The sequence below is a fragment of the Nycticebus coucang genome, chromosome 6 (assembly GCF_027406575.1).
Source record: "Nycticebus coucang isolate mNycCou1 chromosome 6, mNycCou1.pri, whole genome shotgun sequence".
Lineage (NCBI taxonomy): Eukaryota > Metazoa > Chordata > Mammalia > Primates > Lorisidae > Nycticebus > Nycticebus coucang.
Window position 1 is genome coordinate 32320729 of NC_069785.1, and position 16310 is coordinate 32337038.

The 16310-nt window shown below is 40.2% G+C and overlaps 1 gene segment (V, D, J or C); it reads right to left on the minus strand.

Annotated features, from left to right (window-relative positions):
- Positions 1 to 1235: 1235 nt before the first annotated feature.
- Positions 1236 to 2275, minus strand: LOC128587407 (T cell receptor alpha variable 4-like). The segment is given in 2 exon segments: positions 1236 to 1724; positions 2177 to 2275. Coding segments are annotated over 2 exon segments (336 nt in total).
- Between the last annotated feature and the right edge of the window lie 14035 nt (positions 2276 to 16310).

Here is a 16310-nt window from a genome sequence, read left to right on the forward strand (position 1 = left end):
GAAGACCCCCTGGGCAATTGAAGCAACACCAAAAATAAGTTACTGGAACCTGATGAAACTAAAATGCTTCTGTATAGCCAAGAACACAGTAAGTAAAGCAAGCAGATAGCCCTCAGAATGGGAGAAGATATTTGCAGGTTATGTCTCTGACAAAAGTTTAATAACCAGAATCCACAGAGAACTCAAACATATTAGCAAGAAAAGAACAAGGGATCCCATCTCAGGCTGGGCAAGGGACTTGAAGAGAAACTTCTCTGAAGAAGACAGGTGCACGGCCTACAGACATATGAAAAAATGCTCATCATCCTTAATCATCAGAGAAATGGAAATCAAAACTACTTGGAGATATCATCTAACCCCAGTAAGATTAGCCCTCATCACAAAATCCCAAAACCAGAGACGTTGGCATGGGTGTGGAGAAAAGGGAACACTTCTACACTGCTCATGGGAATGCAAACCAATACATTCCTTTTGGAAAGATGTTTGGAGAACACTTAGGGATCTAAAAATAGACCTGCCAGTCAATCCTACAATACCTCTACTAGGTATATATCCAGAAGACCAAAAATCACATTATGACAAAGATATTTGTACCAGAATGTTTATTGCAGCCCAATTCATAATTGCTAAGTCATGGAAGAAGCCCAAGTGCCCATGGATTAATAAATTGTGGTATATGTACACCATGGAATATTATGCAGCCTTAAAGAAAGATGGAGACTTTACCTCTTTCATGTTTACATGGATGGAGCTGGAACATAGTCTTCTTAGCAAAGTACCTCAAGAATGTTAGAAAAGGTATCCAATGTACTCAGCTCTACTATAAAAATAAATATACTTGTGAGGCTGAGGCAAGAGAATTGCTTAAGCCCAAGAACTACAGGTTGCTATGAGCTGTGATGCCATGGCACTCTACCAAGAGTCTCAAAAAAAAATAAAAATAAAAATAAATAAATAACAAACTGACTCTTAGTCTAAATGTTTCAAAAGTTGAGAAACATCTTTCCCATATTGACTATGTACTATGTGGATATAATGTATGTGTGGTGTGTGCATAGCCTGTGTACGTGTGTGTCTGTGTCTATCTATACACCCAAACTGAGCAGCAACAGTGAGCTAAGCAACTGCAGTATAATTACCTTAGATAACCTTGTTTTGATAACTGAGTAGCCAAGAACAATAATGGAATGAGGACTGAACAATAATGGAATGAACTGAATACCCTTTTATGCTTTTTAAATTGTACATCATGTAAATAAAATCACTACTTAACAAATAAGATCATTTTTAAATGACTACAAAACACATAAATTTGCTAACACCTTCTGAAAATAAAAAAAAAATTAGAAAACATAGTTTTGGGACTTATGCACAGACTGCAACTCCCACCCCACAGAGGGATACTGTGCAGGTGCAGACCCATCTGTCTCACTGTGTGTCACCCACGATGCAGTAGTACACAGCACTGTCACTCACAGCCACCCGGGGCAGGCTCAGGGTGCTGGACTTTCTGTCAGCAAGGATAAATAGAGATGCCACTTCATTCGTCACATTTGTCTTATATCCTTGAATAATAAATCGTGGTCCCTGGGCAGGGAGCTGTCGATACCAGAAGATATAATCATTTGTGGCAATAGTTGTGTGGCTACAAGGTAAGTTCACTTCTTCTCCTTCATGACAGTCCATGGAGATGGGCTGGGTGGTCTTAGCGAGGCTCAAAGTACCTATGGGAGTAAAACACAAAACTAGCTCTTATCCCGAAACTGAGGTGAATTGGATCATTCCTCTCACCACCTCCATGGTTCTCACCACAGTCAAATCCACTCCCACCATTGCTTTTCCACTATCTACATACCATATAATTTACTTCTCATTTGTGTTTTGGGGCAAAAATATTCTTTATATGCATTCCAGGGAGGCCCAGGAAAATATGTATGAAGACAGGTCTACTTTCTCTGTGCCACCAAACCCCTGACCATGGATGGTAAATAAGAAACCCAGACTACCTTTACTGCCTTGAGCAACACACCACATATAAAGCCTTAGGAGCTGCCTGGAGGAAATGGGACTCAAAAGCGCTCCCTCAGTATCAAGAACATTACTAGCAGGCGAGACTGCAGATTCCTATCCAACACCCTCAGGCCCAGATCTGATTCTTTATACCAAAATAACTCACCCAGGATCAGGAGCACGATCACTCTTGCCACCTGCTTCATATTCCATAGGAAAACTAGGACCCAGGTTCTAGGCTCTTTTGCTTTGTCTGAGCAACTGCCAGGGCTGATAACAGCAGCTCTCACCTGGGCTGTCTCCCCAAGAGCAGCCAATAGCAGGGCAGCAGCTCCTCAGAGCAGGGCTCCCTCAAAGGTCAACTGAACTCCCAAATGAGTAGGGGGATAAAACTACTGGCAGCAGAGCATAGCAGCCTGAATTTCATCTTCGATCTTTGCTGAGGTCTAATCCCTTCAAGATTTAAATGAGGCAATTCTATGAGGAGGTAGATTCCATCAAGCTCCTCATTCCCCATTGCACTTGCATAACCCCAGAGGGTGGTCATTTATAGTAGTCAGTCTGAGGCTCATGGACTTGTGGACACTCATTGCTCTCAGCATCTTGACCCAGTACTTTCTCCTCTAAAATATTCCACTGATCCCTATTTCACCAAGATGAAACAGAGAATCCTGACCTTATTCCAAAAAAGAGCAAATGAGGTGATTTGAACTGGACCTTCCATCTCCTAACACTCTGCTGTTTTTTTCTGGTTCCACTAAATCTACATTGTATATCTGCTTCTCAAGCCCTGTTTATTTATTTGTTTGTTTTTATTTTTTTATTCTTTTTAGAGTTTGAGTCTTACTTTAGTACCCTCGGTAGAGTGCATGACATCACAGCTCACAGCAAGCTCCAACTCCTGGGCTTAGGCTATTCTTTTGCCTCAGCCTCCCAATTAGCTGCGACTACAGGCACCCGCCACAATGCCCAGCTATTTTTTGTTACACTTTTGGCCCGGGCCAAGTTTGAACCTACCACACTCAGTATATGGGTCGGGCACCCTACCCACTGAGCCATAGGCACTGCCCTCCTCAAGTCCTGTTTAAAGGTGTCACACAGAGAAACAGACCCCTTGCTAGTCCATACTCACCTGCTAGGATAGGACATTTCATGAAGAATCATCCACATAACCAGGGAGGGGGTGAAATGAAGGAGAAAAGGCACAAGTTCAGAGTCAGACAGGTCTAAATCCCAATCTCAGCTCTGCTAACTGACAACCTTGGGGAACTCACTCTTCTGCACCTCAGTTTCTTCATCTGCAAAATAGGAACAATATTATTTATTTCAGGGTCAGCACATGGAATGCTGTTAGAAGGAGTGAACAAAGTTTGGAATCTTAGCCTTTGGACTACATGTCTAAAAACCCAGGTGGGTTTCTTAAAATGGCTCAGTCAGAGGCTAATTTACATTTGAAGAATTCTCCTCCAAATGATCTTCCATAAAGAATTCCTAGGAATTTCCTGACCTCTCCACATACAACTTCATCAAAAATCTATTACAAGGTCAGGTTCTATGGGTTGTTGTTTTTGTTTGTTTGTTTCTTTGTTTCTTTGTTTCATTTTTATGAAGTTGTGAAAGCCAGATAACAAATATTTCTAGGGTTTAAAATACACATTGGTAACATTGTTGTTTGGAATTACAAAATTTTTTCCTTGAGAAATAGACTCTTCTACATCCCAGCTATGTGCCCCTTTGTGGCAACAGCATGGACATTATCCTTTCTCTCTATCACTAGGTGACAGCCGATTAGGCTACATGGCAAGAGTTTAGAGAAAAGTAACTTAACTCTTAACCTAAATTGTACATAAGTCCTTCCTTTCTCATTTGACTCAGGCACCTCTTCTTCAAAAAACATTCTGTTATAAACTCTATAACAGTAACAGCCATTCCAGAAAAGAGCCATATCCAAAGATGCTGTAATGTGAATTGAATCAGCCAAATGCTATTTTAAAAAATGTTAGATACTTACATTAACGTGGAAAAGATAGTGTGTTTGTGTTTTTATAATACAATATAGGCATGGAAAATCACTAGAAATATTCAAGAAGTGCCTCTTGTATGTCTAGAATTTCCCAAAGCATTCTGAGTGAACAATGTTTCTATTTTCCTATAGCAAAAAAACAAACAAACAAAAAAAGTCACTAAGTACTAATGACTTCTAGTAACCTTCGACAGAGTAGATATCACCATTCAAGAAGTAAATAACCAAATTTCACTCAGTACCAAGGAAGTGAGATTTTATGAGGGAACTCAAGAAAGGAAGATTTTATGAGGGAACTCAAAATATTGATACCTTGTACAAATATGAAAATACGTGGTTACACTTTTGACACAACTCAAAGCAAAGGCGACCTCATGTGGTAGATACTCAAATAGCAGAGATATATCACAATAGGTCTCAGACTCAGGCAAGTTATGGGTCTTACTATATATATTTCTTGGTTAACACAATGACAGGTAGCCTGGCATGGACTGTGTAATTTATTTTATGTTATTGAACAAAACATTGAATGAAGAATTGGACAACCTGAATTGTAAACCATTTTACAGACTTGACAGCCAAGCCAATTTGTACAAATCACTTACCCTTTGAGAGACACAATTTCTTGACCTCTTGCAAGAGAGATTGTAAGGATCATTCAAATGAGCAGAAGTAAATTCTCTCTAAACTAGAGTATTCCATAAAATAGAAACTAGGCTTGAGCCAGGAAATAGCCCCAAACCAAAATGATCTTGTATTTTCAAGCCAACATAGAGAATGTTTCTGTGTTGCCACCTGTTATCTCACTGAGGAGAATATGCTGGGTACCAAGTAACTAGAGGAAGAAACACTAGAAGATTTTCTATGCTTCAGTCTATGGAATGAAAGTCCATAGTTGATGGTGGTGGTATGCTGTGGGTTGAATTGTGTCCCCTCCTGTCCCCCAATAAAGCTATGTTGGGATCCAAACCCCCAGTACCTCACAAAGTGACCTTATTTGGAGATAGTTTCTCTACAGAGATAATCAAGTTAAAATGAGGTTATCTAGGTGGGCCCAAATCCGATATGACTGGTATCCTGTATAAAAAGGGGGAAATGGGACACTGAGGCAAATAAATAGAGGGGAAATTTGAAGCCAGGCCCAGAACAGATTCTTCCATCACTGCCATCAGAAGGAACCAACCCTGTTAACACCCCGATGTTGGACTTGCTTCCTCCATAACTGTGAGAGACACACCAAAAAACTCTGTTGTTTAAGCCACCTAGTTTGTGGTACTTTGTTACAGCAGCATAGCAAACTAATCCATGGTGCCAATAATTATGTCATATATTCTATATCTCATATTGATTAATTGTATACATCAACTTGACTGGGCTAAGGGATATGCAGAGGGCAGGTAAAACATTGTATTGGGGAGTGTCTACGAAGGTGGTTTTGGAAGAGATCAGCTTTTGTATCAGTAGACTGAGTAAAGACCTCCCTAATTGATACAGGTGGACACTGCCTGAAGTGAAGGCCTGAATAGAGCAAAAAGGCAGAAGAAAGGCAAATTTCCTCTATCTGCTTGAACTGGGACATCCATCTTCTGTGAAAGACCCAGTGGTCTAGAGAGAAGGAAGAGAGTTTAGAGAGAAATGGTAGTCCCCCGTCAGGGCTGTGACAGGGAAAGAACAGAGTACTTACTATAGGAGCACATATGAAGTGAAATTGTTTTACTTGTGGGGTTCTAGGAAGGCTTCCCAGCCCCAGGTTTAGCTGATACCTCAACTAAAACCTAAGGACAAGGGGACAATGAGCCTGACAAAGACTGGGCCAAACTGAGAGGGCTGCAAACACAGACAGACTTGGACCAAGAGGGTGAAGGGCACTTGGGTAGACCGTGGTACCAATGTCTGATATAAAAAACTCAAATGAATGGGTGAATTTATCTTATTTTGAAGAATGGAGGAAGACGAAGAGTACTATTTAATTTGCAGTGCTTCTGGAAAATCCATGTGCATCGGCCGGCACATTGACTCACACCTGTAATCCCAGCACTTGGGATGCCCAGGTGGATGAATTGCCTGAGCCAGAGAGAGACCTCATCTCTAAAAATACGTATATACTTTTATATATATAGCCAGGCATTGTGGCAGGCACTTGTAGTCCCAGCTGCTTGGGAAGCTGAGGCAAGAGGATTGCTTGAGCCCAAGAGTTTGAGGTTGCTGTGAGCTGTGATGCCATGGTACTTTACCAAGGGTGACAAAGTGAGACTGTGTCTCAAAGAAAAAAAAATCCACATAGAATCAAAACCCCAGTCTGATATACTGAAGTGAAGCTTAAAAGAGATATCTGATCTGAGTGTAATTACCAGAAAATAGCTGAAGTATGAGCATAAATAAAATTTCCCTGGGAGATTGCATTGACTGGGAAAATAAGCAGGACAAGGCCAGACCCTAAGGAGAACCAATATTAGAGGGTGCACAGAAGATCACAAGTTCACAAAAAAGGACAGGAGAAGACAATCATGAAATTAAGTGGTATCCCAGCAGCCAGGAGAGGGTGAGATTTCAAAGAAAGAATAATAGATCAGTCATTGTATTTAGCCCAAGAAATCTTTTGGTAAACTTGGCAAGAATAATTTGGGGGCAGTGGGCTCAGCGCCTGTAGCTTAGTGAGGAGGGCACTGGTCACATCCATCGAAGCGGGCAGGTCCGAGCCTGGCCCAGGCCTGATAAACAACAGTGACAACTGAAACCAAAAATAGCCGGGTGTTGTGGCAGGTGCCTGTAGTCACAGCTACTTGGGAGGCTGAGGCAAGAGAATCACTTAAGCCCAAGTGTTTGAGGTTGCTGTGAACTGTGACAACGCAGCACTCTACCAAGGGTGACACAGTGAGACCCTAAAAAAAAAATTGGGACAGGGGTAGAAGTTAGTATGACTGCAGATCTCTCTGCTGAAACTTTTTAAGACAGAAGAGGGTGGTCACCGACTTTTAATCTCCTAAAGCAAAATAACTTTCAACCCCGGATCTTGTATCCAGCTAAACTGACTTTCATTTATGATGGAGAAATTAAATACTTTAATGACATTCATATGTTGAAGAAATTTGCCATAACAAAACCAGCTCTTCAGGATATTCTCAGACCCATCCTCCATAATGACCAACCCAATCCTATACCACAAAAGTAAACTCACTCAGAAACTTCGGATCAAACTCCAATTTCCACACTGGTAAAAGGATTAAAAATGCCCACTGGACTTTTGAAAAACTCGATACCTAAAACTTCACCAGACTTATCAATATTCTCCATTAATGTGAACAGCTTAAACGGTCCTCTAAAGAGGCATAGGTTAGCTGATTGGATACAAAAACTCAGGCCAGATATTTGTTGCATACAAGAGTCACATCTTAACTTAAAAGACAAATACAGACTCAGGGTGAAAGGATGGTCATCCATCTTTCAGGCAAATGGTAATAAGAAAAAGGCAGGTGTTGCAATTTTATTTGCAGATACAATAGGCTTTAAACCAACAAAAGTAAGGAAGAACAAGAATGGTCACTTCATATTTGTCAAGAGTAATACTCAATATGATGAGATCTCAAGTATTAATATCTATGCACCCAACCAGAATGCACCTCAATTTATAAGAGAAACTCTAACAGACATGAGCAACTTGATTTCCTCCAGGTCCATAATAGTCGGAGATTTCAACACTCCTTTGGCAGTGTTGGATGATCCTCCAACAAGAAGCTGAGCAAAGAAATCTTAGATTTAAACCTAACCATCCAACATTTGGATTTAGCAGACATCTACAGAACATTTCATCCCAAAAAAACTGAATACACATTCTTCTCATCAGCCCATGGAACTTACTCCAAAATCGATCACATCTTAGGTCACAAGTCTAACCTCAGTAAATTTAAAGGAATAGAAATTATTCCATGCATCTTCTCGGACCACCATGGAATAAAACTTGAGCTGAGTAACAACAGGAATCTGCATACTCACACAAAAACATGAAAGTTAAATACCCTTATGCTGAATGATAGCTGGGTCAGAGATGAGATTAAGAAAGAAATCACCGGGTGGCGCCTGTGGCTCAGTGAGCAGGGCGCCAGCCCCATATCCTAGGGTGGTGGGCTCAAACCCAGCCCTGGCCAAAACTGCAACAACAAAAAAAATAGCCGGGTGTTGTGGCGGGCGCCTGTAGTCCCAGCTACTCAGGAGGCTGAGGCAAGAGAATTGCCTAAGCCCAGGAGTTGGAGGTTGCTGTGAGCTGTGTGATGCCACAGCACTCTACCAAGGGCAATAAAGTGAAACTCTGTCTCTACAAAAAAAAAAAAGAAAAAAGAAAAAGAAAGAAATCACCAATTTTTTGGAACAAAACAACAATGAAGACACGAACTATCAGAACCTCTGGAACACAGCAAAGGCAGTTTTAAGAGGGAAATTTATAGCACTGCAAGCCTTCCTCAAGAGAATGGAAAGAGAGGAAGTTAACAACTTAATGGGACATCTCAAGCAACTGGAAAAGGAAGAACATTCCAACCCCAAACCCAGTAGAAGAAAAGAAATAACCAAAATTAGAGCAGAACTAAATGAAATTGAAAACAAAAGAATAATACAACAGATCAATAAATCAAAAAGCTGGTTTTTCGAAAAGGTTAATAAAATAGATAAACCTTTGGCCAACCTAATCAGGAAAAAAAGAGTAAAATCTCTAATATCATCAATCAGAAGCAAGAAAGATGAAATAACAACAGACTCCTCAGAAATCAAAAAAATCCTTAATGAATATTACAAGAAACTTTATTCTCAGAAATATGAAAATCTGAAGGAAATTGACCAATACTTGGAAGCACGTCACCTTCCAAGACTTAGCCAGAATCAAGTGGAAATGTTGAACAAGCCCATATCAAGTTCGGAAATAGCATCAACCATACAAAACCTCCCTAAAAAGAAAAGCCCGGGACCAGATGGTTTCACGTCTGAATTCTACCAAACCTTTAAAGAGGAATTAGTACCTATATTACTCAACCTGTTCCAAAAGGTAGAAAAAGAATAAAGACTACCCAACACGTTCTATGAAGCAAACATCACCCTGATCCCCAAACCAGGAAAAGACCCAACAAGAAAAGAAAATTATAGACCGATATCACTAATGAATATAGACGCAAAAATATTCAACACGATCCTAACAAACAGAATCCAGCAACACATCAAACAAATTATACATCATGACCAAGTCGGTTTTTATCCCAGGATCTCAAGGCTAGTTCAATATACGTAAATCTATAAATGTAATCCAGCACATAAACAAATTAAAAAACAAAGAGCATATGATTCTCTCAATCGATGCAGAAAAAGCTTTTGATAATATCCAGCATCCCTTCATGATCAGAACACTTAAGAAAATCAGTATAGAAGGGACATTTCTTAAACTGATAGAGACCATCTACAGCAAACCCACAGCCAATATCATATTGAATGGAGTTAAATTGGAATCATTTCCACTCAGATCAGGAACCAGACAAGGCTGCCCATTGTCTCCATTGCTTTTTAACACTGTAATGGAAGTATTAGCCACTGCAATTAGGGAAGAAAAGGCGATCAAGTGTATCCATATAGGGTCAGAAGAGATCAAACTTTCGCTCTTCGCAGATGATATGATAGTATATCTGGAAAACACCAGGGATTCTACTACAAAACTTTTAGAAGTGATCGAGGAATACAGCAGCATCTCAGGTTACAAAATCAACATTCATAAATCGGTAGCCTTTATATATACCAACAACAGTCAAGTTGAAAAAACAGTTAAGGACTCTATCCCATTCACAGTAGTGCCAAAGAAGATGAAATATTTGGGAATTTACCTAACAAAAGACGTGAAAGATCTCTATAAAGAGAACTATGAAACTCTAAGAAAAGAAATAGCTGAAAATATTAACAAATGGAAAAACATACCATGCTAATGGCTGGGAAGAATCAATATTGTTAAAATGTCTATACTACCTAAAGCAATATATAATTTCAATGCAATCCCCATTAAAGCTCCACTGTCATATTTTAAAGATTTTGAAAAAACAATACTTCGTTTTACATGGAATCAGAAAAAACCTCGAATAGCCAAGACATTACTCAGAAATAAAAACAAGGCAGGAGGAATTACGCTACCAGACCTCAGACTATACTACAAATCGATAGTGATCAAAACAGCATGGTATGGGCACAGAAACAGAGAAGTAGATGTCTGGAACAGAATAGAGAACCAAGAGATGAATCCAGCTACTTACTGTTATTTAATCTTTGACAAGCCAATTAAAAAACATTCAGTGGGTAAAAGATTCCCTATTTAACAAATGGTGCTGGGTGAACTGGCTGGCAACCTGTAGAATACTGAAAGTGGATCCACACCTTTCACCATTAACTAAGATAGACTCTCACTGGATCAAAGATTTAAACTTAAGACATGAAACTATAAAAATACTAGAGGAGAGTGCAGGGAAAACCCTTGAAGAAATCGGGCTGGGCAAGTATTTTATGAGGAGGACCCCCCGGGCAATTGAAGCAGCTTCAAAAATACACTACTGGGACTTGATCAAACTAAAAAGCTTCTGTACAGCCAAGAACACAGTAAGTAAAGCAAGCAAACACCCTCAGAATGGGAGAAGATATTTGCAGGTTATGTCTCTGACAAAGGTTTAATAACCAGAATCCACAGAGAACTCAAACGCATTAGCAGAATAGAACAAGGGATCGCATCGCAGGCTGGGCAAGGGATTTGAAGAGAAACTTCTGTGAAGAAGAAAGGCGAGCGGCCTTCAGACATATGAAAAAAATGCTCATCATCTTTAATCATCAGAGAAATGCAAATCAAAACTACTTTGAGATACCATCTAACTCCAGTGAGACTAGCCTATATCACAAAATCCCAAGACCAGAGATCTTGGCGCAGATGTGGAGAAAAGGGAACACTTTTGCACTGCTGGTGGGAATGCAAACTAATATTTTCCTTTTGGAAAGAGACATGGAGAACACTTAGAGATCTAAAAATAGATCTGCCATTCAATCCTGTAATCCCTCTACTGGGCATATACCCAGAAGACCAAAAAGCACATCATAACAAAGATATTTGTACCAGAATGTTTATTGCAGCTCAATTCATAATTGCTAAGTCATGGAAGAAGCCCAAGTGCCCATCGATCCACGAATGGATTAATAAATTGTGGTACATGTACACCACGGAATATTATGCAGCCTTAAAGAAAGATAGAGACTTTACCTCTTTCATGTTTACATGGATGGAGCTGGAACATATTCTTCTTAGTAAAGTATCTCAAGAATGGAAGAAAAAGTACCCAATGTACTCAGCCCTACTATGAAACTACTTTAGGGTTTTCACATGAAAGCTATAACCCAGTTACAACCTAAGAATAGGGGGAAGAAGGAAAGGGAGGGGAGGGAGGGGGGAAGGGGGTAGAGAGAAGGGGATTGGTGGGATTACACCAGCGGTGCATCTTACAAGGGTATATGTGAAACTTGGTAAACGGTCTGTAAAGTTAGTGAATGATGCCCCATGATCATATCAATGTACACAGCTATGATTTAATAAAAAAAAAAAAAGAAAACCAGGGCAACTTTTCTGCCCCAAACATGTTTTTCTAGATCTATCTTCTATAAAAAGATTAAAATTGTATTTCAGGGACAAATGCCATGACTCTAAAGATAATTTTTTTAAGTTGTTGCTTAAATGAAACTCCATTACTATGTAAATAGAAATTTTAGTTTGTTTGCTAAAAGCAGGTTTTTGGACATAGAAGATGGAATTATAATACAGATCCAGCTGAAGCAACAAAAGCCAAAGTAAAATAGTTTAACAAGGTAGGACAGTATTTTTCCTCCTGTTACAGTTCAATTATCATCAGGTCAGGGCAGACACACAGATTCTACAATATCAGGGGCCTCCCCTTCTGGTTGTTATCTCACCCTTTGCAGTCACTTTTATTTGGGGCCCAAGGAATATTTTTACAAACAACAGCAATCCTTACTATTATCTCAATTTCATTATTAAGAAATGAGGCATGGAGATTATAAATGGTATGTCCAATGTCACATAGTTACTTAGAGGAAGAATCAGAAAAAACTTATGCTTCCTAATTCTTTTTCTTTTTTCTTTTCTTTTCTTTTTTTTTTTTTTTGAGACGTAGTGTCCTATGTCACCATCAGTAGAGTGCCATGGCATCACAGCTCACAGCAACCGCCAACTCCTGAGCTCAAGAAATTCTCTGGCCTAAGCCTCCCAAGTAGCTAGGACTACAGGCGCCTGTCACAATGCCCAGGTATTTTTTTGTTGCAGTTGTCATTGTTGTTTAGCAGGCCCAGGCTTGAACCTGCCGCCCCAGTATATGTGGACGGTGCCCCACACACTGAGCTACGGGTGCTGAACCTGATTCCTAATTCTTAACTCAAGTATTTCTTCCACAAAGTTCTTGAAGTAAGATAAAAAGGGTACAAAAATGAATATTATGAAGATAAATTCTATGGAATTTGTGGTTTTGCCTGAAAGCTACCTGGTTACAAGGAGTATTTTCCAACAAACAGGAAAATAGACTACTAAGTTAACTTTTTAAAGTCTAAACAGAACTTCCAAGGAGTCACACAGTTGCTTCTTCCTGACCACTTCAAAAATGGGGAAAATATTAATTCCCATTTCCCTACATGACTCCTTTCCCATAACTACCACCAATCACCATTATACAGCAAAAGATCAATCTCTGATGGCTAGTCTGACCTTGGGAAATATTTCTGGGAAGGAAAATTCTTGAGAGCCATGTCTCTTTGACGAAGAAATAGTTACATTTGGGTAGGGAAATGGTTTGAACACTTTTGCAGTCTGGGGAATGATGAGAGGGAAGCTTTGGGTCACCATCAAATCTCCAGTGATGACAACACCTGGCACATAGTGGGAACCTTGTGAACAATTGTTGAGTGAATGAGTGAGTGGCTAAATGAATCAAAGAGTCAAAACTGTGTAAAATGACTTTTCCTCCACAGAACTTGCATAAAACTTACTGAAAAGTATCAAAGGTCAATGGGATGATGTGCTGAGAATATCCTTCTGGGCATGAACAAAAACAGAGGTAGGACAAGTTGAGGTCAGACCTAGAGGTGTATTTAAGTGCAACTGTGTATTTAAATCTGCAACAGGAACTATGGTTTCATGAACACAAATGTATTTGGGGCAATTAACAGCACAGGACAGGGCTACCCTTAGACCTGAGCGAGTTACGTCCCACCACAGCCAACATTCATCTGTTTCTACCCTTCTACCTACAAGAAGTCCACAAGGGGACATGACACTCTGGAGTCTAAATACCCTTTCTAGGCCATGCTCTGGGTATCCAGGATTCCAGGATTCCAGAACTCCCTTCACAAATGTCCTCAATCCACTTTTAAAGTCTGCATGAGTCTTTCAAGAACCATCTTCCCAGAAGGAGCTATAATTACTTTTTTAATGTATCTAGTCTTACAGATTATAAATTGAAAAGAGGATGCAGCTGTTGGAACAGGGAAGTGTCCTGCAATTCTGTTCTTTTCATATGTATCAACCCTCCATTGCTCCTAGGAATATAGGGTGTATCTTGCTGCCCACTTACACTTGCTTGAGCACTGACTCAAGCATGTCCTTATTAGGAACATTTCAAAACCATTCACTTAAGTCTCTAAGATCTTTTGCATTTATTTCAAGTGAATGTTCTATCTCAGACTACCCGCAATGATAATATAATACATTTCTGTGAATGCTGATTTGCCTTTGCAATATTTCTTCTCTGATTTGTCTTATTTATATGAAAATATTAAAGTCAATGCAATAAATTTGCACTTAAAACAAAAATAGAGCTGCTAATTTGCAGAATCCTCCCCTGAGCCATTATTGACTGGCCAAAAGCAGAAGCCAACCCGGGCTAACACCGAGAGCCCACACCCTTGTCCACCACTGACTCTCAAACTGTTAACTTCCCAAGACATTCTAACTTGAGAAGAGATCAAAAAAGTGAAGTCTGTCCCTCCTAAGAATATATTGTTGCAGGAATCTAGTCCTGCTGGAGAGAAAGCAAACAGAAAGAATGACACAAAAACCAATGACAGAGGGGGAAGAGTTTTATTTCAGCCCGTGGAGTTGCAGCAGACTAGAACCCAAAATGGTCAAATTCCCCATCACTTCTGTCTCTGTCCTTTTATTGGACTCACAAGTAGACAGACAAAGGAATTACCATATTGCCTCTCATGATGTTGCAGGAAAATGAGGCCCAATGGAGAAAAAGAGCACCCAAACACCATGTTTATAAGAGAAAGGGCTTTATTTCAGCCTGGGGAGCTTGTGGCATAGAAGAATTCGAATGGCTGCACTCACCAACTAGCTTGGTCTTTCCCTTTTTATCTCTAGTCAAAAAGTTCCAACCTTTCTTTTTTTTTTTTTTGTAGAGACAGAGTCTCACTTTGTGGCCCTCAGTAGAGTGCTGTGGCCTCACACAGCTCACAGCAACCTCTGACTCCTGGGCTTCAGCGATTCCCTTGCCTCAGCCTCCCGAGTAGCTGGGACTATAGGCGCCAGCCACAATGCCCCAGCTATTTTTTGGTTGCAGTTAAGCCGGGGCCGGGCCGGGTTTGAACCCGCCACCCTCGGTATATGGGGCCGGCGCCTTACCGACTGAGCCACAGGTGCCGCCCAGTTCCAACCTTTCTAATTGGTCAGTTTGAATCAAGCGGGAGAAGTTGTTCCAGCTCCCACAGTATTATAGGATTGCACACAAGTGGAAATTTCCAGGTTTCAGGAAGTTAAGTCTACAAATTCCTAAGAGCTGAGTCACCATAGAGAGGACCCTGCAGGTGTATCCTTGGGGTCTCCTTGACAAGACCACTATTCTCCTAGAACTCACCCTTTCCAGGTATCCTCTCTCAAGTAGAGGTGTCAAATCAGAGTTTACAGAAGTAGAAGCAAGCAGCTAGTGTTAGTTTCAAGGACTTAGGAAGCTAAATTTTATAAATTCTTAAGAGCTGAGTTACCATGGGGAGGACCTTGAAGGAGTGTCCTTGGGTATGTATGAGAGGTCTTTTGTTTTGTTTTTTATTCAAGTCAGAACACATTCTCCCCAGATATCCTCTCTCACTATGTGAGATATGAACACAGGAACTCTAGGCAGCTATACATAAAACTATACATTAAAATCCTCCCCTAATTGAAACTCTCTTCCTGTGACGGGAATCAAGGGAGTTTGCCTCTCTCCTTCCTTCACAGCTCTTCTGTCTCTATATTCCCACCTCACATAGCATTTTGTGCATTCTCTATCTTAGCACTTACCAAACTGTTTTCTTAGTTGACTGCTCGCTCGTACAACCAATAGCTTCTTGACAGGGACCATTTCTGAAGTTAGGGCTACGTCCTCACGGAAATCACACTTCGTGCCTCAAGGAGCTTATGGACTGGCAGAGAACTGAACGGTTAGACCATGTGCCCTAGAGGCAGACCGCTTGGGTTTCACATTGCCTGTTATTAGCTTTGTGACTTGAGTAAGATACTTAACTTTTCTGCACTTTAGTTTCTTCCTCTATAAACTAAGTTTATGCTAATAATGTGACAATTGAATGGGTTCATAAATGTTTGGAATCATACCTAGAGATCAAGGAGAGCTTCTTTCAACTCTTCTTTTGTAGTTGAAAAATAAAAATGGCATATATTTGTGGTGTACAATCTGAGTTTTGAAATATGTACACCTTGTGGAATGGCTAAATCGAGCTAATATATATATGCCCTCCCTCACATATCATTTATTGTGATAAGAACACTTAAATCTACTTTTAGCAGTTTTCATGTATGTGATACATTGCTATGTACTATAGTCGCCATTACAATAGATCTCTTAAACTTATTCCTACTGTCTAACTGAAATCTGGTATCCATTCACCAACCTCTCCCTGTCCTCTTGCCTTCCCCCCAAAGCCCTAACAACCACAATTATACTCTCTGCTTCTATGAGTTCAACTTTCTTAGATTCGGTAAGTGAGGTCATGTGGTATTTGTCTTTCTGTGCCTGGCTTACGTTGGGACTTAACAAAATGTCCTCCAGGCTCATCAGTGCTGTCACACATGGCAGGCTTTCTGTCTTTTGTAAGTCTAAAGAGATACCCATTGTAGTATCCACCACAAATTTATACCTATTCACCTACTGATGGAGTCTTAGGTTGATTCCATGTCTTGGCTGCAATGAGTGTAGGATGCATGCAGATAATC